General features: G+C 39.5%; 1 protein-coding gene and 1 long non-coding RNA gene across 3 annotated transcripts in view; one reads left to right on the top strand and one right to left on the bottom strand.

Moving 5' to 3' along the window:
* EMILIN2 (elastin microfibril interfacer 2) overlaps positions 1-25,339 on the top strand; it is a 32,883-nt gene that overhangs the window by 1,309 nt on the left and 6,235 nt on the right. For both annotated transcript variants that reach the window (XR_014550125.1, XM_083622549.1), the window contains exons 2-4: positions 3,313-3,435; positions 10,714-10,889; positions 13,622-15,517. Coding sequence is in view for 1 of the 2 variants with exons in the window: in XM_083622549.1 (XP_083478675.1) it covers positions 3,313-3,435; positions 10,714-10,889; positions 13,622-15,517 (2,195 nt within the window). In the remaining variant the exon portion in view is untranslated. The remainder of the gene's footprint in view (positions 1-3,312; positions 3,436-10,713; positions 10,890-13,621; positions 15,518-25,339) is intronic.
* On the bottom strand, positions 12,917-17,368 carry LOC310766479. The gene is made up of 2 exons (XR_014550187.1): positions 17,160-17,368; positions 12,917-13,077 (listed from the first exon to the last, which is right to left on the bottom strand). It is a non-coding gene; the product is annotated as an uncharacterized lncRNA (long non-coding RNA).

Below are 25,339 nucleotides of genomic sequence, written 5' to 3'. Positions count from 1 at the left end.
AGTCTTATTTTTCAAATGATGGACTGACTGTGAATGATTATTAGTTAAACATCAAATGACAACCTTCAGCTAGCTTAACAACTCTGAGAACATAAAGAAGAAAAGTCAAGTTATCCAGGGACAGTTCACACATTTATTGGTCTATTCCAACCTCTTTTTCTTAATGGTGACATGGACCATAATGTAAGAGTGTTCTTCACAACTGAGAGCAGGGCAGTAGGGTGGGGTAAGCTACAACAATTGGTCCTCTACAGGCAGTGTAAAAAAAGCATTTTGGTTCCCCGAAATTCATTTTGATTGTGCAGATAAAATATAATTGACAGAATTCTACAGGATGTGTTATTAGTGTGTGATGTGTATTAGTGGGCATCTTCACTTGGTTGCAAGTGGCTGACAGGTACAAAATGCACCTGTTGCCTGGCTGATTTTGAACACTGTGTGTCTATTATTATTTCTTTTGAAGATTTACAGCTTGCCTTGGATCATGACCTTCAAGGCTTCTTACCACTAGTTGCAGTTATTTAAACAGAAAACATTTCACATTGACAACCTCACAACCATGCACGTACAACTCAGCAAGCCTTAGTTCTCCAGCTGATAGTTAGGGCCAGACTCTGAAGTTAATTATCTTCTTGGCAGTGGACTTTTAGATGGTAATATTGCCAGCCCTGCTGCATTTAGGCATCCTTTGGGATTTCCACCCCATAGTACTGCCATGTGGGCCCTACGGATTAAAGCCAGAATGTGCTTCTCTTCAGTTCAGCCAGGGCAATTTGCAATTGGATCCGATAGCTAGTTGCTCCTTCTTTAGCCAACTGATGGGCAAGCCCTTGTTGTGATGTTCTTCCTGGAAGGCTGCTGTGGACTGGAGGAGGGCACTTTCCCAATGTCAGTATTAAATGAAGATGGAACTGCAAGCTCACTCAGATTCTTTACATGGAATTGGAGGGGAAATATTCTCCTTTGCCTCAGGCAGCATATGTATTGGACCAGCTCTGTTGACAAAATATGTAGGTAAGACATTTCTCAAAGGCTGTGTCTGCATATGCCTTATTTGGTTGGCTAGTTGAAACTCAAGGCAGTAGAGATATAAGATGATCAGAGTTGGGCATGGACAAGTTGAGCACAGGCTAGATACTGAAGGATAAACAGCTTGGGGGGGTTCAGGCTCCATAGTTCAGTGATCCAGTCTACTTGTGCCACACCAATTCTGTTTTTGGTGCCTACTTGTGACCCCTTTTTGTGACTAGTAACAGCAGAAAGATATTTGTTTCTTTTTAGTAATTGTCTCTTCCACCCATGTAGCACTAAATCATATTGTTAAATGAAGCTCCTCAATTCTCAAGCAGTGAGTAGTTTAGAGGGTATCAATGAAGAGTTTAGTTTCTTCCAGATAGAAAAAGCACTGGAGAGTTATGCTGCCTTTGTAGTGTTTTATTTATTTTATTTATTCAAGTAGAGGGAGACTTTTAGAAGTAAACAGTTTAAAACAGGCAGACAACTCACTGATCCTTCATCTGATTTCTGGACAACTTCAGCTTGGAATCCCTACTGTCTTTCCCCTGCCCCCATCTAGTCCATCTAAACCTAAAACTCTATCTTCAAACCCGCACTGCCAACTCCTCTGCACACATGTCTCTGCAAAAGGACTGGACTCAGACTTCATCCTAACCATTAGCTCCTTTTGAAGAAATATCAATTGAAAATAACTGTCAGCAAGCAATCCCCCAAACAGCATTCACCTTAAAAGGTGATCTAGTCCCTCTAAAAGCTCTAGAGACCCTATAGCTCACCCTGGAAAAGATGATAAAGGGACATAAATTGAAAACATTCAGGATGATTCATAGTTACTCATTTCCATATTTACAAATGCATTTTTTTCTCCAGTCAGTATAACCATCCCCGGCAAATTATTCACTCTTTAAAAACAGCATTATTCCTTTCCAGAATACAGACTGCATTCACAGTTTACAGAACAAAGAGACTTAACAGCAAAGTTATATTCCCAGGGTTTTAAATACTTTCTGGTTCCATTATATTGTTTACAAAGAACAAAACAAAATGACCATCATTTTACCCTCTACACAAAACTGCAGATTCAGGCTTCGCTTTATGCTTCCATAAAGACAAGGCAGCTTGTTTCTTGTTCTTTTCAAGCATGGTATAATTTCCTTAAATATAACTGAATCTCACTAAGTCCTCAATATTTAGCCAATTTTTAAATGATGCCTGGGGTTTCACTAACATGAGTAAAGCAAGGATGAATTAATGTGCCTTAGAACCAGGAAGTAAAACTGCAAGTGTAAAGCAAGCATTAATGCAGCTCCCTTACGAACAAGTCTCTAAAACAAGTTTGGATTTCCCTCCAGCTTCCATTTAGACTCTTATCAATTGCTTGTGCACATGCAACTTACAGCATACTCTCCATCTTCAAATCCCAATTACCAACTGCATATGACTTTGCAAAAACTCTGAAGTCCGACCGCACCCTGCAGATAACTTGCTTACTCAGGAAAAAATATATCCTAACCTTTAAATTCCCTCTGTGGACAGCTGATCATCCATCATAAGCAATCTATTTAGCAACAAAGGGTTGGTCACCCAAGTGCCCTACTACCAAAGAGATGGAAAAGACCAAAGGAGGCCATTTAGCCCAGTGCCTTCTCACAAGGCCAGAGAACATGGTTGATTCCTTAACATCCAAAGTTATCCACCCCAGATTCAGTATTCTGTGGCTTCAGTTTAATGTTAAGCAGCCAGTACCACATTTGTGTTCTAACATCAAGCACCTCCTAATTGCTTCATAATAAACTATATTGCTGGGCTGGGATGTGTATTTGGTCATTTAAAGTATCTGCATTTGTTCATATAGGAAGAACAGAGCAGAAAGAAGAGTGTACTACCACACCCTAGGTTCAAACACAATCCTTGTCCGTTTGATATGAGATGCTTTTATTCCTCCATTTCAGCCTCTATTCTGTAGTCACCAGCTATATTTAGTGAGAATATAAGTTTTAACTTGGTGCATTTAATTCTTTTAAAGTAATTTTTGAACAAGTTCCACAGTAGCATTCAAGAGACTACTTTTGTTACATCTCCTTACAGCTTTGAAATTGGCTTTACAACCCGTAAATGTAATCATCATCATCATCATCATCATCAGATAATTTCAAGTCTGTCTTCTCTGTCTCTTGAATGGAATCTTTGTGGTTGTATATTTGACCCAGAGAAATGGCTAATAACTTTCACTGTTTGATGACTTAACAGTGTGTCTGTCCTGTTCTTGTCTCCCTCTCTTCTTCTCCCCTGCAGGAACTGGTGTGCCTACATCGTGAACAAGAATGTGACCTGCTCAGTGCTGGATGGCACAGAGAGTTTTGTTCAAGTTCAGTACTCCTGTGCCTGGAACCAGATCCCCTGCCCACATGCTCCTGTGTAAGTAACAAAGGAAGACAAGGAGGAGACTGAGTGGGTGGGGAAGTATTTGGTCATCTTTCCAGCAGTGAGGTATTCCCATATGTAGGCAGAAAAATCCTCTGCTTCATCACACAACTTAGTACGGCTGTGGAATTCTTCACGTTTCACCATGTGGGTACTTCAGGAGGATGTGCACCATTTTCTAACATCTGATTTCTAAGCCGTAGTATAAGCTGAGCAGAGCTTGCTCTTTTTATTGCAAACATGAGGCAGCTGCAACTAATTAGAGCCATGTTGACTCTTCTGTCAACAGATAATACAACAAGTCACCGTACATTATTCAGACAAAAGAAGGAAATTGCAAAAACATTACCCTAGCATAACTACTTTGGGGTTGGCATCAGTTAAGAATTTTTTTTTAAAAAACTCTGATTAAAGTTGAAGCAATTAGTACCTCAATTTTTGTGGCAGCTCTGTGAACACCTGCTGCTGAGTACAATTACATTCCTTGGCCTACAATCTCCTGCAGGCTCTAGTCATACAGAGCAGTCATAAACTTTGCTGTAAATCAGTGCAGGTCCTCTTCTTTGAAATGCCTGGGTGGAAGCCAAAATGTTCCAGTAATTTTGAGCCCGTAATTTTTTGCAGTGTGTGCTGCCCTGTGATCCACATGGACAAAAGGAATATAAATAAGGGCTATAATGTTGGTGAACAGAATATACAGCCGTTGAAGTGGCTATTTGAATAGGTCGTCTCAGCAAACCAGCTAACTTTAGGAGATGTTGCCAGGTGCGCAAAAATGTATTCCATCACCTGCTCTCAGAATGGTGACAATTTGAAGGTCTGGACAATATTTTACTCCCTCACAATCTGAGAAAACCTAGCAATTCAGATGCTCAAAGCCCTGTCTCTGTGTTGCTTGATGGTCTAGAATGCTTACACTCAAGCTACAAGCTTCTGGGCTATATAGTTTATTTCGTAAGGGAGGAGGACTGGAAGAAGAGCGTGTGGAAATCTTCCAGAATAGTGTACTGGCTTTCATGAAACTACCCTGGAATAAGTTGTAAAGATTTGAAACTATCATCTTGTGTTAAATGAAAATCAGGTGCCTTGGAAATCTAGATATCTTTGCCAATGCATGTATGTCTGCATCTGGAAGAATGCTGTGAGTATTCCTGCCCCCTGCCCCCAGCAAATTTGCTGTTACTATTTCTTCAGAATCATGTGATAAGAGGCATATGATTAGTCACCTCCTCGGGTGTGTCAATTATGGCTTTACATTCTGATAGTAGTCAAAGACGGGACGCGGGTGGCGCTGTGGTCTAAACCACTGAGCCCTTGGGCTTGCCTATCAGAAGGTTGGTGGTTCGAATCCCCACGACGGGGTGAGCTCCGGCTGCTTGGTCCCAGCTCCTGTCAACCTAGCAGTTCGAAAGCATGCCAAAAAGTGCAAGTATATAAATAGATACTGCTCCGGCGGGAAGGTAAACAGCGTTTCCATGCGCTGCTCTGATTTCGGTGCTCCATTGTGCCAGAAGCAGCTTAGTCATGCTGGCCACGTGACCTGGAAAAACTATCTGCGGACAAACGCTGGCTCCCTCTGCCTGTAAAGCGGGATGAGTGCCGCAATCCCAGTCTGCAACTGGATTTAACTGTCTGAGGTCCTTTACCTTTTTTTTTTTTTAGTAGTCAAAGACATCCTAACAAGTTATGTAGTGCAATCCTATACAAGTCAACTTGTAAGTAAATCCTGCTGTATGCATTGGGGCATACTCCCCAGTATGTTTGTTTAGAGCTGTAACTATTGATCAGCGTTTTTGTTTTGTGTGCTTGAATTTTGCGGCACAAATGCTTTTGGCAAAAAAGTAGCTTGCCTTTGCCAAAAAAGAAGCTTACATTCAACTAAACATTGACAACATCAGCTTAATTAGAGGAAGCTGTGGTGAGATGTTCTCTCTGTAATGTTCCCTGTTGATTCTTTTCATAGTATCTTAACTTAATTGACCACTTTATAATACTTTAAAGAGAGAAAGAGGAAGATTGGATTGGGCTGACTGATGAGGGGTTCGGTCTCTCTTTCTATGCACCCATTGGGAGTAGTTCCACTTAACACAGTAGGACTTACTTACAAATAAGTATGCATGTGTTTGCATTGTGAATTAATAAAACAGCTAGGGTGGCCTAAGCAGGTACCTTCACTGGCCTGAGAGAGACCAGCATGTGGTTACAGCTATGGCAAAAAGGTCCCTCCCATGTCTTTCTAAGCAGAAAAGCCATGTCGTTGATAGGGCTGCCTACCAGGTTAATCCTACTAGGAAAGCTCTCACTCTATCTATTGTTATGAGGCCTAACAAGAAGTCTCAGTAGGACTGCCTTGAATGGCCATCTGAGCATGCTCAGAGCTGTTTCTGGAAGCCACGCCTCAAAGCCCATTCTTTGTAGCTAGCCAGGAGAAGGGTGCGGTGGCTAGTTTGAGCAGCTTGTGTTTATAAACGAATATTCATCAAGAGAGAGCAATAGTGGACAGTGAGTATCTTTTTATAATATCGATTTTTAAATCATTTTTGGGAATGGGCAAGGAGAAATGGTTGGTGGCTTCTATGTGTGTTGTAACTTTCAACACTTGTGTATTATTGGAACTCTAATGTTTGTACATAGGCTTGAGATGTATGGATGTTTTGTATTCCTGTTTTTCTTTAGGTTTTAAAAATCGCTGTGCTGCTTGGTTGGCTACTGTGAGAACAGGATGCTGGACTAGATGGGCCTTTGGCCTGATCCAGTTGCTGATCCTGAACTACTGTGGTGATTATATACCATGGTGGATATGTGTGTTACATTATTAAATACAAACAAAGGTTTGGTGAGACTGATGCACTCTGTGCATGCTCGTTCTATTTATTTCTGAGGCTTATAGTTCCTAATCATGTCTCCTCTACTCAAGTCTGTGAAAGCAAGGTGTGGTTTGTGAGGAGCAGTTGGCGGTGCCCTTAATCTGCATCACATTTTAATTGGATAGAATATTGACTGTACATTTTCCTTCTCAGTAAGCCAATTGGCAAGAGCCTTCTTGTCTATACCTTTGGAAAACAAGCACACCAGTGGCTCTGAAGACTTAAGTTTACAATCCTCCTCTCTTGTCACTGGCTGTTTGGGTACAGTACTAATATTCTTTTAATCAAAGGGGCAGTCAACTATTTTATAGGTGCCAACTATTTGTATAATTGCAATGCTTAGGTTCCACAGTAGCTTTGCAAGGGAGGAGGATGGGGAGAAAATCAGAAGAACTTGGACACACCCTTGGGACCACTCATTCTCCACACCCCTGAGACCCCCTAGCAGCCCTACTACGTGTAGTGGGCATCAGCTGCTGCTGGGTAGCAGTAATACACAGAGCCCTAATCTGTATAAGGATGTTCATCAATGCATGCATTGTATGGGCTTAAATGTCTTGAGATAAAAATGGCTCGGGCGGAATAAATGCAGAAATCTGTCCCAAGCTGAAAACTTGCATCATATGTAGACAATACTTTTAAGTCTAGACAATCTTCGTTTTGCACATGGGTTATATTCTGGACCCCCACATATGTCAGCGGGCCCCACATAAAGCATTCTGCCCCGTCCCCATTCTGCTCTTTTAGTAATGTTTTCAGGTCACTTCTGGATTCATCGCAGTGTGTGTGTGTGTGCGCGTGTGCATTTCCATCGGTCATTGCCGGTAGCCTAAAATTTGTTCCAGTAAATTTAAGAGTAAAAAATGGTTTTGGATGTCTCAAAAATATTTACAAAAGGAGCACTGCTGTTGCATAATCAAGGGATGACTCCTGGATGTGCCCAGGGAAAGGTTTTTCTGTAGAGGCCCTATCTTGCTGACCTCATGGGGAATGCTGCAGAAGGACAGTGTGTTGGAAACAAAAAGAAGTTATCAGTGATCCTTAGTATTTTGGCATGTTTGATAGTGTCAGTTTGCTGGATGAGATGAACTTTTCTGGCCATGTATCATTGACCTAGAATTGCCCGTTTTTGTCTGTAAACAGTGAACAATAGACTCTTTCTCATCTATGGGTTGCAAAGGGGTATATTTATTTCATACAACATTCATAATTGACTGCATAATTTCAGAAAAACTCAGTACGAATGTTTGATCTTTGATAATACTTGATGGGAATTTTAAACAAGCTCTTTGTTGTATTCATTCCTAGACAAATGCACAAATAATGTTAAAACTCTCTATATTTCATAATGCAATGTAGTGTACCTCCAGGCGAATAGAAACAACATATTTCCAGTGCTGCAGAGCATAAAGCACATATTCTCATGGTCCAGAACCTATCAAACTTCTTCTGTCTTCTGGTAACATCTTGTGGCTCCTGCTAGGGTATTGACATGGGAAATAATATGAAGTACAGTTGTACCTTGTATCCTGAGTGGCGATGTTTCTATTTTGCTTAATGTATGTAGGGTTTGGTGTCAGCCTGTGCAGGTTCTCTGCTGTTCATTTGTGTTTCTTTGGTGGTGTGAGAGGTTGGGGTTGGCCTAGGGTGTGGTTGTTTGTTTGTGATTGGCTGTGGTGATCTTTGTTTTCGTGTGTGAGTGGTGTGGGTGTGTGTTTTGGATCAGGTTAGCCATATTGATTTGTATGCTGTTGGTGGATTATTGACATTGTCTTGTTGGGCTGTGTATGTGATAAAGGGGAGCCATACCGGGGTAAAGGTGTCTTTATGCAAATTTGTTTCTTCTGGTGCCCTCCTATTTGTTGATCTGTAAATGGCCATGCTATTAAAAATGTCTCCTTGTTAAAAAAGTTTATTTTCTTTTATTTTCATGTGAATCAACCTGGAGCTTATCTGCAGAGTCATTTTGAAAAGTCTTGACTTTTCCCACCATCTCTGGATGTAATGCATTTTCCAGACCTTCCTTCATGACTCATTTGTCAGGTTTTCCCATTCTTATTGTGTTAAACTAAGTCCCTTCAAAAAAAGGAAAACTATTGCCAGAAACTATTTTGATGACAGGCTTAATCCAGTAAATGGATTTCTAATTAACAGGGAAGAGGGAGGAGAGGAACATGTGGAATAAAGGTGCTTTGGAAGGTTAAAGGCAAGAAGTGTACTTTGAAAATGGCATCACTGTGTGGCAAGGAAGAAAGGCCAAGAGCCTGCCTAAAGTTTTCTGTTTGTTTCTATGGACCTCAATATGTGGGTATATGTTACCAGCCTATGCTGTGATATACAAAGGTGCAGGGAGTGAGGGAAGAAGTCCTCTAAGAATACAAATGCAGGTGAGCACTACTTTCTTGTTTTGCGTTTTTAGGACTCAGAGGTAGTCATGTATCACAATTCTCCATCTTTCTGATAGTATGCATTACTATAATAGAAGAATGAAAAGATTTGTGTTAATGCTAGCAACAGACATGCTGAACAAGTCAGCTTAGGTTTGAACCCAACAGATTGCCATCAGGTGATTTCAGTAGGACTTTGTAAGTGTTCTTGATTTCAGGAAGGCAGCTTCAATTCTTATTTCCCAATAAATGAAAATGCAGGTGGTAGCTATTATGAGTTCAAGCACTTCTTCGAACTAATTAATTCATTCATGTTTGTGAAACATTTAGGAAACGGTTGGAAATCCCCAAGCGACAAAGGCAAATTTTGTCTTTTTTTTCTGTAGTAAGATTTAGGAAGCAACCTTAGGAAATCTGAGCATTTTAGATGGTACAGTACAGTGGTACCTCGGGTTACAGACGCTTCAGGTTACAGACGCTTCAGGTTACATACTCTGCTAACCTCAGGTTAAGAACTTTGCTTCAGGGTGAGAACAGAAATCATGCGGCGGCAGCAGCGGGAGGTCCCATTAGCTAAAGTGGTACCTCAGGTTAAGAACAGTTTCAGGTTAAGAACGAACCTCCAGAACAAATTAAGTTCTTAACCCGAGGTACCACTGTATTTGGGTTTGTGAGTGTTTAGTTTCTTGTGCTGCATAGCTAATAACAGAGAATCAGCTGAATCCCATGAGGAGCAAATGATTTCATTGCTGGAGAATTTTTAACTGCTGTGGATTCAACAGTAACAAATAGATGAAAATAAGGGAGTGGTACTAAGAGCTTCAACTGTTCTGTAACGTAGAATATTTCTACTTGTCTTCTACAATGGACAATGTCCTGAAGTAATCCTGGTAGGCTGGTAATCTAGCCATACTCCTTAGCTCTAACTTTGATTGCAGATTGCATAGAGAAAGAAGGCTATGTCAATCAACGAAGCTCTGTAGATCATAATAACTGAACTTATGACTACTAACTGTAGCTAATGGCAAAGCACTGGTTATAAAACGTGGGTCTTTCTACTTCAGTGGACCACAATTAAGGTTGAACCTGATTATAATTTGTTATTTTGATGTTGTTACTTTAATTTGGAAAATAAATAAAAATATTAATATAAAAATGTTAAATAAAGAATGGAAGTTACTTTAAAACACTTTCAGTGAGTTGATACAACAAACATCTTTAAATATCAAAATGCTTTATTTATCAAACTTTGAATTGCGTTGGTGCAAATATACCACAGTTGAAATGTGGGCACAGATTAATGCATGTGAATCAGATTTACTAGGCCTAATTCAAAGCAGTTAAATACTGTTAGGGCTGGAATATTTCTTTAATGACTTTAAATCACTTCAAAGTGGTCACTGTTGTCTCTAGCAGTGAGTTCAAAGAATATTCATCCTAGCTAAATTGCTTTCACAGTAATAAGTAGTTAAACATACATAAGAGAACAGGGAGGAAACAGGATAGTCATGGGTGGGCAGGATATTATATTTTCCCACTCTCCCCCTACTCATTACAGGAATTGTTTATATAGCTCTCTAATGACTTTAAACCTCTTAAAAGTAGTCATTGTTGTCCTCCTACATGGACAAAGATGGAATGATTTATTATTGTTTAATATGGAGGAATGGTTGCTGAAGTTGATATGTTTGATTAGAGAAAAACCATTGCTGATGTTTATTAATAATAGTTAGAGAACCCCTTTTGGACTTTTTAGGTGAAAAGGAAAATGAATGAATTTGAGACATTTGGATCTGAAGATTGAGAAAATATTGCTTAACAGAAAGTTGTACAGTTGGATGTCGTGCTGGAGTGACTGTTTTGAATAATTTCTTTTATATAACTGACAGGTGAAAAATCAGAAGTCCCTTTTATTTTTATTACTACTTTTTTTTTTTTTGCTTTGTTTGAAAGAAAAACCTCTCAATAAAGATCACCATAATATGTTAATGCTACCATTTTCATTTTATTTATTGCAGGTATCGTACAAGTTTCAGACCTAAATATAAAATAACATATAAGACAGTAACAGAATTGGAATGGAGATGTTGCCCTGGATACATGGGTATAGATTGCAAAGAAGGCACCCCACAAAAGCCAAGGTCTGCTGTTTACCCAGCACAGCTACCAGCAGATGACATGAAGCCAAGCTTGGGTAATTCTTTTCTTTGAATTTTGATATGCATGTCCCCGCCCATAATTTTTCTTTTTGCTATGTTTGACACAGCACTTGCAGTCCAAAGTGTTTTATTTATTTCTCTGCCATTTATCAGTCTTATTAACCCTTTGAGGTAGGTTTTTGTTGGCCCAGTCATAGACCCATCCCACGTGTACCCCAAAAATCTGGTCTGGAGGGTGCCCCAATCTTGCAGAGCTGTTTCTGAGGGTCTAGGAGGTTGTGGAGGGGACAGGAGAGGAAGAACAAGCATAGCTGCATGGACAGAAGTCCATGGAGCTGCAGTATTGGATATGCATCATTGTATATATTTTTTAAAAAAACAATATTTTTAAAGAACACTCTATAGTTACTACCATGTTATCAATATGGTTAATAAAGTTTTATTAAAGCAAATGGACTGATGGCGATCTGTTGGGTTCAAACCTAAGTTGACTGTTGTAGTACAGTATTATAGCAGTATAGCAAATTAACAGTATCGGGTTATAACACTTTACTTTTCTTTCATTAAAAAAGCCCTGAAAGCGTTTCAGCAATAATTTAAAAAATGATTTTTTAAAAAAGGCTTTTTCTACACAAAAGGTGGTAAACATATACCATCAGTTCTGGAAGTGTTCCAAGCTAAACCCCTAACACAGTTATTATATGGGGCTCAGATTTGGACAGGCACTCACCTTAGAACTATGGAAGCTGTCCAATTAAAGTTCTTAAAGCAAATTTTCTCTGTGTCTCAAACACATCATTGCGCCCAGAGGCTTATCTTCCCTTGGTAGAATTATGGATTTGGCATAGGACATTTAACTATTGGCTTCGCCTAAACTTAAATCCCCCCAGTCTAATATCCCTAGGGCTGCAAAATTGTCACAAGAGCGCCTGGACTAAAATTGTCTATCAAAAACTTCACTCTTGTGGTTTATAATCACAACAGCTACTCACTTTGGGTTTTACCAAAGCAAACAATCAAATTTGTCAGTGCCTAAATGATATCGAGCATCAGAACAACTTGGCCACAATAAGGAAATTTTGCCCATGGTATGACAATTTTCCACCTACCCATTTTGACTCTCTGGCACCCTATCTGCATAACCTAGCAATTCTAAAATATAGACATGATTTTTCTCTCACGAGATTGAATGTATTGCCCTCAGCTGTATTTGAGGGACCATTCTAACAGATTCCACACGAAAAACGCTTATGTCCCTGTGGAAATGGCAGTACCGAATCGGTGGCGCATGCCCTTCTGGCTTGCACTCTTTATAAAGACTTGAGGAGTGAGGTTATCACCCCTCTTTTATTGTCCATTCTGAGTCGCCCAGCCACTGCCACAGTGTCCTTTCTCTTGGCAGATCAAGATGAGCAGGTGACAACAAGGTTTTTAGCTGGGGCAATTAGAATAGGATCCACTATTTGACTATTGACTCAAAACCCTAAAATGTATTTTATATAATTAACTATTTTCCTATTCTTTGTGTATCGTATTGTTGTATATCATGATGTTTTACTGCTATGGCCAATGGCTGACGCAAATAAAGATCCATTCATTCATTCATAAATGGTGTGTGTGTGATGAAATGGCATTCACCACAAGAGTTATAATGAATATGTGCTGAACTTAAAATGGCCTCACCCCAGCAGTGTGTGGGCAGAACATAGGGTGCATTACTGCCAATAGTGTAGAAATTTAATTCCAATTTCATTTGCAGCTTACAACAAAAGAACAGTGACTTGGTAGTGCTGGGGCCACCCTTTTGGAAGCAGCTGTTAGCGCCCATGAGCTTATTTCATATTTACAAGTTCAGTGATATTTTCAGAATGTTGTATGGAATGATTCTGTATTATAAGAATATGAGTTTGGTTTTTTTAATGCTAGTGCTTGTCACTAACTTGATAAGTTAGTGATAACTTTTAAGCTACTTTGTGGAAACAGAGCCTAGAACCAAGAGCTGGGTGGGGGCTGTTTATGCAGGTGAACATGCTTTCTTCTGCACTAGAAGCTTTTGCTGGTCTTTCTTTCTTTCTTTCAAAACATATTCCATTTGGCAAGGCCAGTTGTAATATTCAGTTTGGATGAATTGGGGCTGGTTTTCCTTGATGTCATGTTGCAGGCATTTCTCCTTCATTGTCAGGAAAATGTTCAGGATTTAGGTGCAGTGGCCAATTTGCACAGCTGTAGCAAAAGATAATCAGTTTGATATGCAATATCCGCCCAAAGTACTGTGCATATTTCAGTATTTGAAAGGACAGCTTAGGTTGCTTCCCTGTATAAGCTTTTTTTGTGCTGACTCCCATGAAAGTACAGAATGATGGACTTGGGTCATAGTGAAATCAGCACAGATGATGCAGTCTCAAATCAGTATCATATTTTGTGTGTGCATTGATTTTCATATTCCTAGTCTGGTGGAGGAGTGGGGAATCTGTAAACCTTCACATATTGCTGGGCTACAACTCCCATTATCCTTGACCACTGGGCATCGTGACAAGGACTGATGAGAGTTAGATTTCAACAACATCCATCATCAGACTTCCTACCCTTGTATTAAAGCATAGAGCCAAATATAAAAGAAGTAATTTACTTTGAAGGGAAAACATGGGTGGGTGAGAAAGTTGTAAAGATTTATCCCTCTAAACCATCTAAGTCAATTTGGGGTTTTGTAACTTCAAGTTTAGTTTCAAATGCTGTTTCCACATTTTTCTTTCTTTTCTTTCTGCAGACATTAATCCAAAGCAAGAACAACAGGACTCTCAGGATAAAAGAATTCAGCTCCTTGAGGATGAAGTATTCCGCCTTACACAGACTGTGCTAGAGCTTCAGTCCTCCTTAACAGGCGTGAATGAAAACCTAAAGCTTTCTGTTCAAGAAGATGCAAGTCGGATGCTTGTATCATGGTTGAACAACCTTCATGACCGTCCAGAGCCTGACAGTACGGCTGAGGGCGATACAAAGAAAATTCATGTGTTTGGAAGTAAAGGCCAAAAGGAACCTGGAATAGAAAATATAAAAACTGAACCAACAGAAGATGGATTGAAGGACAAAGATGACAAGGTGGAAGAAGGGAAAGGGAAAGCAAATGGTTATGAAGCACAATTAAAACAGCTCCAAGAAGCCGCCCAAGGCCCAACCGTAATGATGCCGAGTAGCCAGTTGTATCAGCAGTACATTGATGCTAGGTTTGAAGATCTGAGACAGGAGATTTTGGAAGGATTTGAGAAGAAAATGGCAGATCTGAAAAATTCCTGTGAGTACAAACTGATGGATATTCAACAACATTGTGATGATCATGAAGCCAGCTGCCAAGGAATAAGGGAACTTATTGGAGAGAAAGAAAATGACATCAGAAAGGAGATAAAACATCTTCAGACTCTTATCCAAGCTCCATCAAACCACTCAGTTTGTTGCAGTAATGCTGAAATTGATGCTTTTGGACAGCAGCTAAAACATTTGGGTGAGAAGATTGACAGAACTGCAGAAGCAAATAGGATTTTAAATGCCAGAATAGATAATGAAATGAAATACATAGCCACTCCATATCTGGAAGGCAACTTTGATGCAAAATGGGAGGAAGTGGAAGCCAGGATCAATGTTACAGAGAGAAATGCTGAACAACACTGCTTTTACATTGAGGAAACACTTCGTGGTGTTATAGCTACTGAAGTAGATGAAGCGAGAGACATATTTGACAAAAAGCTTCAGGCACTGGAAAACCGTCTGAGTGTTACTTTTCTAGATGTTACTAATATCACAAATCCAGATGAGAGAAATGTTGATCTATTATCAATTTTGCACAGCAATTCAGGGTCTGGAAATGAACAGTTTGTCTCTGAGATAAATATTGTGAAGAACAAACTGCAAGATATTGAAAACCTTTGCAGGCAGAAATGCAAGCCGGTATCACACAATGTGGAGGGCCTCCAGAGAGACATAGAAAACTGTAACAGTAAATATGATGTATTGTTTTTGAAAACAGAAGGTAATTCTGGTCTTTTAAAATCCTTAAATGGCTCTTTAAGCGATAAATTTAATTTAATTAAAGGCAGCCAACGTGACATTCAAAAGCTTCAAAAGGATTTACGAATTATTCGTTATGGTCTGAATGCTATTGATAAAAATGTTAAGAAACTTCAGGGTGGTTTGAGCAGCTGCAATGAACAACTTCTAGGCATCAATTCTACTTGTGAAAAGGTACAACTTGATGCTTTCAGAAAGGTAGATGAAATACAGAAAACAGTGGGCAATCAAACTCACCCAGACAGTAATTGTTGTAATGACTTAAAGGATAGGATGGAACAGCTAAGCACGAAGCTATATTATAACCTGAACAAATGCCAAGAGAAATTGCCTGGTGTCTCTGATATGGAGGGTAGAGTGTCCAGTGTTGAAAAAACCTGCAGCAAACTAGATCAAGTGTCTAGCAGCCTCCAAAGGATAAGGGAGGGATTAAACAAACATGTCTCCAGTCTTTGGAACTGTGTCAATAAGATGAACAGAACTATAATTTCCCATTCTAAAGATATTTCTGGACTCAAGAATTCATCCCAGCAGTTCCACAGCCAGTTCCACAAATTCACCATTGACCTCCAGAATCTGATGAAAACTAAACCTGCTACATGTAAGTTAGTCTCCCTCTTTCTAGATGCTAATTTTTAATTTTAAACAAGGTGACAACAGGGGTAAGCTAAACAGATTTTAAAATAACAATGTACATCATGGAGAGCAGACGGAATTGTGTTCATATTTTTACTTTCTACCTTTGTTTTTTAAATGTGGTTTACTGAAATCAAACATTTGGGGAGAATCCAATTTGAGCCAAATGCTGTACAATTTTTCTCTATACAACATGACATCACTTTATAGTAATACTGTTTTTTACAAGTTCTTGATCGGAATGTTTATGATGCATTAATTGAATCTATGAATCTAAATGTTTCTTTAACTATTTCTGGATATTCATATTCATGAAATGTTGCATGCAAACGGACAGAGAGCACCATTCTTTGCTCATGTACAGAGTGTTCAGGCTCAGACATGATCCTGCCCTACTTTCTGGGCAAACACAGCTGTGTATGTTGTGGTGTGTGTGTGTGTGTGTGTGTGTGTGTGTGTTTACAGAACAGCTGATAGTGCTGAAGTCAATCGCTTCTGCCCTACCTATGGCACACTGAATGAGACAAAAGCTCCTAAATTCAGCATAGCTGGGCATCCCTTCAGGCAGATCTGTAGTAGAGATATCCATTAGCTTTTAGAGTCCAGTAGTGCAGAACTGTATAGCTCTGCTCTGCCCTGTGCATTTCACAACTGACACCGCACGAGCTGTTGTGAAATAAGCTGCCATATTACAATTGTTAGAATATTCAGTCAGATCTGAAGCGAAGTGCTTGCATCATAGGGCAAGCACACCATCAGAGCATAGTGAGGAATCTGTCAAAACATTGCAGGCAGTGCAACTCCTAAATAGGAATGTAATTCCTCTGCACCCAGAGAAAATTTCCTCATGCCCCAAACATGTCACATATCTCCCTGACAGCATCCTTTGCATTTGGGACCAGATCCCCTACTCTGCACCAAGTTGCGAATGTGAAAAAATCTGAGTGTAGAAGGGGCTAGTATTTGTCTGGTTAGTATTTCTTCAGGTTTCATTTAAATGAGGCATATAATATTATTTCGTAATTTATATAAATAGGCTGTCTCATATGTTGGCACAAGCATATCCGTTCTGCACTGTCTGTCTCATCCATGGCCTAGGCTGCCTGTAAATATTCTTGATTATTTTTTTTAAGCCATGGGTGGGGGACCTGGGGCCCTCCAGATTTTGCTGGACTCCCATCTGTCACAAACAGCATGGCATTGGTTAGGGATGATGGAAGTTGTAGTTTAGCAGTATCTGGAGAGTCACAGGTTCTCCATACTTGTTTTAAATCTTGGAGAATCAGAGTAGAAGGTTCCTGTACAGTCATAATTATAATATTTTGGTTTTTTTGTTTTTTAAAAAAACTTGCTACACAGTAGAACAAACAAATGCAATAAAAGAAAAATGTGCTGGAATTAGACTCTAGTTCCCATTTACAGAGATGTGGAAGACAGCCTTGGGTCGATCGACCCTTTACTTAGTTCTCTTTTCCCTCCTATAAAAACTACACAAGACACTCTCTTTTAAAGTTTGAATTGCATATAATTTTTACTTAGTGTACTTGCAGTTGCAGATTAAATATATAATGCAGGTGGGTATTTCTTAAATTGCTAAAACCTCTTACACAGATTAAACTGTTACAGGGTAACTGACTCTGAGGCAGACAGCAGCACAATGTCACATAACCTGCTGCTCTAACTGTTAAGACTGTTCAACTAACTGCCATAACTGTACCAACTGCTTTAACTGCCACCGGGTGTATGACATCACAGAGTTCTACAGCTCTTGCGATTAACCCTTTGCATATGCATTTTGGATGTTATCATCCCACAAAATGAAGTACTGTATGCATTTCCCAAATATACGCCATTTTGAAACTCTGAGGCAGCTTTTCCCCATCTGGTGCCCTTCAGATAAACCTGCACTGCAATTCCCATCATCCTTAACTGTTGGCTTTGCTGGCTAGGGTTGATTGGTAGTCCAAAACATCAGGAGGGTGCCAGATAGGAGAAGACTAGGGCAAGAAATCAATAACAACACTCTTTGAGATTCAAAACACTTTAAGAACCCTTTTAATAATGCTAACACAAGTAAAGATCCTACCTTCTGAGTACAAAGTATGCTTACATATTTTTTTTTAATTAGAGGTTGGATGGTCATCTGTCATGGATGCTTTAGCTGGGATTCATACATTGCAGGGGGGTGGACTAATGACTCTTGGGGCTACCTTCCAACTCTACAATTCTATGATTCTATCACTCTGCTGCCCTATATTTCATCTATATTTTCTCTGTTTGCTGTCTTCCTTTCTCTTGGTCTTCCCAGGCTGCAAAGTACATTGCAATGTTGTAATGGTTAATATTTCAGGTTGAACAGCTGAAGTAGCACAATGGCACTCTTCTAGCCCAGGGAAGTGGTGTAGTACATTATGTGAGATGTTGATCTGCTACTTGCCTGGACAGAATTGCTACCCAACTCAAGCTCAGAAGTGTAGGGTCTACATTTGTAGTTTTCCTTTCCAAGTATATATGACTACAAGGAAACATCCAGCCCAATAGGTGCATGCTGTTTGCTTTGAATGAAAGCCTACTACATTAAATGATGCTTGTGCCAGTTAGTGTGCAAAGGATTTCAGACTTACAAAGCAAATAAGTTTCAGAAAGTTTTGAGATGAAATGACAGCTGATACTGAAAATTGAGGAAGGATTCTTGGAGTACTAATAAACGAACTGTACTAGGAAATCTCTGATAAAGTTTTTCAGAGCGGTAACCATGTTAGCAGCAAAAATGACAAAGTGTATTGTGGCACCTTAAAGACCAATGGATCTTGTCCTACTTGTGTATATGTGAGTTTGTGTCTGTCACCTTGGGAATCAACTTGAAAAACAAAGCAGATTGTTCTCTGTGTCTGAATATCATTAAGTCAAACTGAAGCGTTCAGTATATGGCTGCAATAAACTGCATCTGAATGGGCAATGGGCAACCTTTAATCTTACATAGGTTAGTTTTAACCTCAAGCATAGGTTTATGAAAATATCTGACAACGTATTATATGACTTAAATGTTTGCACTTCAGTTTGGCAGGCTCAAACCATAATTGTCTTCCTTTGATAATAATTTTCGTACTGATTATCAAACAAAACCTGTTAAATAATATATTCCAGTTGGAAATTTAAGCAGGGAAAAGGTGTGCTAATTTGCAGCCAAGAATATTCTAGCTTTGGCATGAGTTTTTACTTTAAGCAACATGGAGCCAAGGACATTTTTAATGAGTCAGTCCAGATGTATGTTGATGGGTTGTTGCTGTATAAGCCATGGGCCAAATCCTTATTTGGTTCTTAACTTATTCAGTGCTTCCCTGAAAGGTAGTGGGGTGCTTGCTTGGACACAGAAAGAATATTCAGTGCATTATGGACATCCTCCAACAGCATTAGAATGTCAGAGCCTACTCATGATGAGCAATTTTGTCCTAGGATCAAACTTACTGTCAACTTCTCCAGTAGCTCACAACACAAAATTGCAATGAGGCCATCTTAAATTGGTAAAATACTAATACCAGCAGGGATTCACAGCACAATAAAGGTATTTATGTTATCTTCTGATCATGCCTGGGCCATAAAGCAGCATGTAGAGTTGTGTCCAATATAGTAAAGGCAAAGGGTAGACGTAATGGTGACATTCACCTGAATTACATGGTATATGTGGCAACCATTTTATGCATAACCAATTGGCATGTGACTCATAGGTCCTTTTGGACCTGGAAGAGGTCAGGACAGGGCGGGAAAGGGTGTAACAGGGCAGAACAGACTTATGTGCACTCCAGTGACGTTCATGGGGGCCAGGAATGGAACCCCATGCAAAATGGTTGCAGGAGTTACCAGAGGGCCATGATCCAACCATAACAGGAGTGTCTCCCATGCTGTTCTGATAGCAAATGAAATGGGCTACAATTGAGGTAGAGAAAATTAGGAAAGCCATCAATGCATCTTGGTGTTCCTTCTGCAAATAGGACTGCATTAGAGGAGCCTAAGTCTAGAGTCCTACTGCTGTTACCTTTTCCTTTATGCTCTCTTTATTGAATTCATCAGTAATGCTGGGAATGGATGGAGATTGAACTTTGATGGATGATAAAATTACAATTGGCTGATTGCCTAGTACTGTTACAGATTTTAGTTTTATTACTAACTTAGACTTCCTAGTATCCCTGCTTTGCATGAACCAAAGTGTAGAATCTGATGAAACCACTGATAATCATAATGAAAAAGAATATTTAATTAGGAACAGAAGGTAAGATGGCTGTGAAATTCTGCAGTCTGTTGGAGGAGTAGCCAGTGTGGTCCCCTCCAGATGTTGTTGGACTATAACACTCATCAGCCCTAGTCAGCATGGTCAGTGGTCAGCTGAAGGCCAACATCTGGATGGCACTGTGTTGGGTACCCCTGGGCTAGAGGTTTTTGGGTTTTTTAAGGCAGTATAGTGGGACAAGGTTTTATGGATAAATGTGTGCCTGAATTGTTTCTTTTGCATGTTAGAGATTTTCTCTTGCAAAGCATGGTATATGCTTTGCTGATGTGGTGCATAGGTTTTGGATTAACTGTTGCTAACTCAAGTCATTAATCTTCTATATTTTGTATAAATAGAATGGGTGAATCACTAGCTTTTAGTTTTGTCCCCTGTTCTAGTTTCTTCTTAAAGGAAATCATATTTTTTCACACACACAAAAAGTCAACAATTTTGATTTTAGCACAGTTTTCTTTGTACCTCGCATACCTCATCACATTAATAAAAGTTGTGGACCAAGAAACAGAGGTTTAAATCTGAAGGTAGCTTATCTCATGGCCTGGCATCTGACCAGAAAGCAAAGCATGACGTTACTTGGCATGTTGCCTCCTTTGGTGTCATCATTTTAAGTTGCCAATAGTAAATAAAGAACTATGAACACTGCTGAAAAAGATGGTGCCCTGGGGATATTCTATTTTCAAATGCAACAATGATCTAAGTGCAGTTCGCCTTTCCAGCTGTTTTTCAGGCTGTGGAGAAAAGTCCCTGCTTTATAATTTATCCAAAAAAGAGTTAGACAGAGACTGTCCTAAATGTACCCTTTTAATTTACTGAGTTAACTACAGTGGAGTGACACCTGGGATGAATTTTGCCCTTGCTGTCTGGATTACTAACACATGCTTTGTCCAAATGGTGGTTCCTTTATCACTATTTTTAGATCTTAAAAAAAGCAGTCCCTGATATAAAGCAACTCAGTATCAGAGGCCAAAAAGGCCAAAACATCAGGTACTGCAAAGTATTAGCACATGGACATCCATGTGTGGAATATTTATGGTGAACCACACCAAACAAGCTGACTCTTACACTTTTCTTTGGAACAATGAACCATCTGATTCCATCTAGATCTTTCATTGCCTTTTTTTCTCATTGAGAAGAATTTAAAAAGAGTTAAATTATATGGGTACAGTGATAGAGATAAGGTAGCTTTGTGCCACATTTTTCAGGTGGCAAACCTCTATTTAAGGGTTGTTTGGTTGAAGCCTGGTTTAATGAGAGGTATTGCATTAAAATTTGTTAGCATACGAAATTTCTTTGCACATCTTCCCTATTGTAATTTCTCTTTTTTTGGTAATGCATGAGTGATCACCCTAGATGGATACTTTAAGAAAGCATAGCTAGATAATATAAAAAGTATTATTGTGTTTCTATCTAACAGCATTATAGTTCTTTTCTTATAAAGAATACTTAGTACTTATTATTGTGTTTAATTCAAAGCAGTAATTTAGCGTCCCTCAGCTTCTGAGTTCACAGCCCCCATTTTTAGCACTCTATGTCCCCTTCCTTCTTAGCTGTCAACAACACACAGCTCCCTCTTAGCCCTTGGCTCTGAGTTATGTATTCCCCTAGTCCAAACAATCTAGTTTCCTTTCCACCAGCTATACTGAGGTAGGTAGAGCTTCCTTTTGTTTTTAAATAAAAACACTCTGAGTATGAAATACATAAGGCCTGCATCAGTAGTGAATGTCACAAGAATGTTTTCAATTGCTGCTTTTCTTGGCAAATTACATGGAAACACGTTTCAGTCACCATTTCCATATATTTTGCAGAAAAACACCAGTTTCAATGCAGTGCACTGTTCACAAATGATGCAAGGAACATGTATTTTGACTATCTGTTAGAGTTCAAAGTGTCAAATGAAAACTTGCCTTCTTTAGGGTCACTGTTATCTTTACACTGGGATTAGGCAGTGAAGATTAGCATGGCTGCTTCTTACAAACTATTTTGCGCTATAGGCATATGCTATCAAATAAGAATGTGTGTGTTTGTCCATATATATTTGTGTCTTGTCTTTTTAAAAGACATGTAAATGAAGACTGGGGGAAATGCAGGGAAATGCATATATTTGCATTTAAAGGGAAAGGAATTTACTTACAAATGTGTGTGGTCTTCGTAATTAGTGCAATATGTGTGTTTGAGTATTTGAGTGCAACACATGTTGACAGGCTAGCTTCTTACATTCTATGAATTACTCTTGCTCATTAGCAGTTAGAGTATCTGTGAAGACTTTTGTGACACTTCAGTAACTCAGCCAATGATTAGCTGACAGACGGCAGTTAAAAGCTGATTTGGTATATGAACTTCATTTGCTTAGCATTATTATATACAGTGGTACCCTGGGTTACAGACGGTTCAGGTTACAAGTTCCAGACTCCGCTAACCCAGAAATAGTACCTCGGGTTAAGAACTTTGCTTCAGGATGAGAACAGAAATCGTGCAGCGGCGGCAATGGGAGGCCCCATTAGCTAAAGTGGTGCTTCAGGTTAAGAACAGTTTCAGCTTAAGAATGGACCTCCAGAACGAAGTTCTTAACCCAAGGTACCACTGTATCTAGAATAATTCTCTGAGCTTCTGTGAAAAAGCTCTGACCCTCTATGCCACTTCTGTATTCACAGCATACTCTGAACAGAATATCTCACTGAGATTCCTGCATTGGAGGAGGTTGGACTGGATAGCCTTTAGGGTCTCTTCCAACCCTACAATTCTGTGATTCGGGGTGGGGGTGGGGATATTCAGTCAAGCAGATGCAGAAGTAAATTGCACTTAGCTTTTTTCCTTTGTGAATTGAAACAAAGCTAAAAAACATTTCAAGAATCAAAGTGCTATAACTAAACAAAAAGAAAGCTACATTATAGCCTGCTAAAGGAGGTGATGACACCTTACAGAATCACAGACTTGTAGAGTTGGAAGAGACCATGAGGGTCGTCTAGTCCAACCCCCTAAATTGTAGGAAACTTTCACCCACCCATGACCCTGAGATTAAGAGTCTCATAGTTCAGGTGGCAGTGTTCTGGGAAGAATGACTTTGGCAGTCCCACGCATCCTTCAGCCCAGTGGGTTTTGACTATACTCGATTTTGGCCTTAGGTGTGATCATCAGTATTATTATTATTAATAATAATAATAATAATTTATTATTTGTACCCTGCCCATCTGGCTGGGTTTCCCCACCCACTCTGGGCTACTTCCAACAAAGATTAAAAATACATTAAAATGTCACACATTAAAAGCTTCCCTAAACAGGGCTGCCTTCAGATGTCTTCTAAATGTCAGGTAGTTGTTTATCTCTTTGACATCTGATGGGAGGGCGTTCCACAGGGCGGGTGCCACTACCGAGAAGGCCCTCTGCCAGAATATAACCACCATGTAAGTTGTGTACCTTCTGTATATTACTGTCGGGGGGGGGGAGCAAAGTGTGCTGCAAATTATGCTTGTGGTTGAACTAGATTGGCTGAGTGGGTGACCTTCATACCAGTCCTAGTAACAGGAGGCTTTGTCAGCTCAGGTATAAGAAGGCATCAATTTCTATTCCACCATATATTCATCCCATGCAGCACTTTTTCTGCTGCACTGCAGTATGGCTTCTTACAAAACCACATTATTTGTCTCACTGTCCACTATGGTGAAATTTTAAGTAATTAATTCTGTTATTCCACATCATTGCAATGCAAAGGAGATGCAATTCAAATTGGGGGTGGGGAGTTATATATCTTTTGATCACATTCACTGGATGTGGGATAATGAAGTGAACATTGGCAATTGCTGCTTCCATTTTGTTGGTTGTCAAAAAGGATGTAGAATATTCTGTGCCAAAGAGCCAAGAGAATGTAGCATTGTCAGGGGCACCCACAGGATGGAATCTGTATCTTAAGAGATGTGCAGAATGGAAATTTGTTATGGTATGCCTTCTCCTGTCATTAAAACCCTATGATGTTGAAAGGCCGCATAATTTGGCCACACAATTTGAAGTATTGTGTTACCTTAAATAAAACATGTTGGGATAATGGGATGGTTGCAGGCTCTTCTTGCTGTCACTTTCCTTGGAAATAGGGCATTTGGAGCACCACCTTATCAGAATATTGCTAAATTCAGCAATGACACTTACAATGTCAACATAGTTTATCTGCCTCAGATAAGCAGAACAGAATGGTGCAGAAATGTATTTCCACTCATATCTCTGTATTCTCTCATAACTGTAGAGTTCACTCAGCCTGCTAAATATAGTAATACTTTAGCTAACACATCTATCAGCACAATTATTTATACTATAGAAGATACAACAGTATTGTTTGATAGGGTGCCCATTTTTTTAAATAGCGAATGTCCTGAGGGCAGTGGGAGCTGTAGGATTTTTTTTTTCTATGTGAAATTTTGCACTGCCTAGGCAACATTCACATAGATTATCCTAAATAACACTTGCTCTGTTTATAATGTTATTAATAATTGTTTTTTCTAAAGGTCTTCACATTCATCCCTGCTAGTAACTCAGTGAAATAGGCAGTGCTCGTTTTCTTAAAAAATGTTTAGGGGTACTCTCATTTTCCTAATCATATTGAAATACTGCCCATCAATGAGGCTAAACTTAGATTCACAAAATGTTTAGGGCTGTGCGTACCTCTGCGTCCCCCCAGGGGGGAAAAGCAGTGGAAATAGGGTGATTACTGTTATTTTGTAATCCAAGAACCAAGGCTAAGCGAGGCTGGTTTAGCAGACCTGTTTCCCCACCATCTGCAGTTACTAGTATATATTGCAGTTGTACCTTCTATAGGATTGCCTGTCCTACTGCATTTGGCTCCCCTTCCCCTTTATCCCCAAGGACACAAGGACCTATGCATGTGGCAGAACAACAAGCAAGGGCTCCCTCTCGCTGGACTTAGGGGGAAGTAGGAAGCAGGAGCTATCAGTCCCGGCAACTGTGCTATGGAAGCTGGTCCTGACAAGCATTTTGGGTAGGCCAATTACTAGGATCACATGGAAACAGCTTGCTCATTTGATTTGTTCACTTCTCGTATCTCAGTGAACTATTTCTTTCATAATTTTCCTTTGTCATATTCAAGATAACCCTGCAGCAACTGCATATATGTTAGAATACGAACTAATATCTTTCAGTGCAGTCAGTGCAGCAGTAATTTCCCTTCAGCACTTAAGTAGCTTTTTTTTAAGTCCCCAGAGTGCATTATGCATTTTTAAAATGGTAAACATACTAATATTTATCAACCTAAACTGCTTTATAAATCCCACTGAGCACTGCTGACGTATTATTTGGCTGTGATCATCTAGCAAGTCTTATGTAATAAAAGTGGGGCTTCCCCTTTGCTGGCAATGGAGAAAGCAAAGCAAAACATACCCATGTTTTTGCTTAGCTCTGCCTCTCATAGCCCTAAGCTCTAAAGCAGTATGGATCATGATATGATGTTCTATATGTAACAGCTTTTAATCCTTGTATATGCTTCCCACAAAACCATCT

This window comes from Podarcis filfolensis, assembly GCF_964270895.1.
Source record: "Podarcis filfolensis genome assembly, chromosome: 7".
NCBI classification, from domain to species: Eukaryota; Metazoa; Chordata; class Lepidosauria; order Squamata; family Lacertidae; genus Podarcis; species Podarcis filfolensis.
Note: the sequence above shows the minus strand (reverse complement) of the source record. Positions and strands in the feature narration are given on the sequence as shown.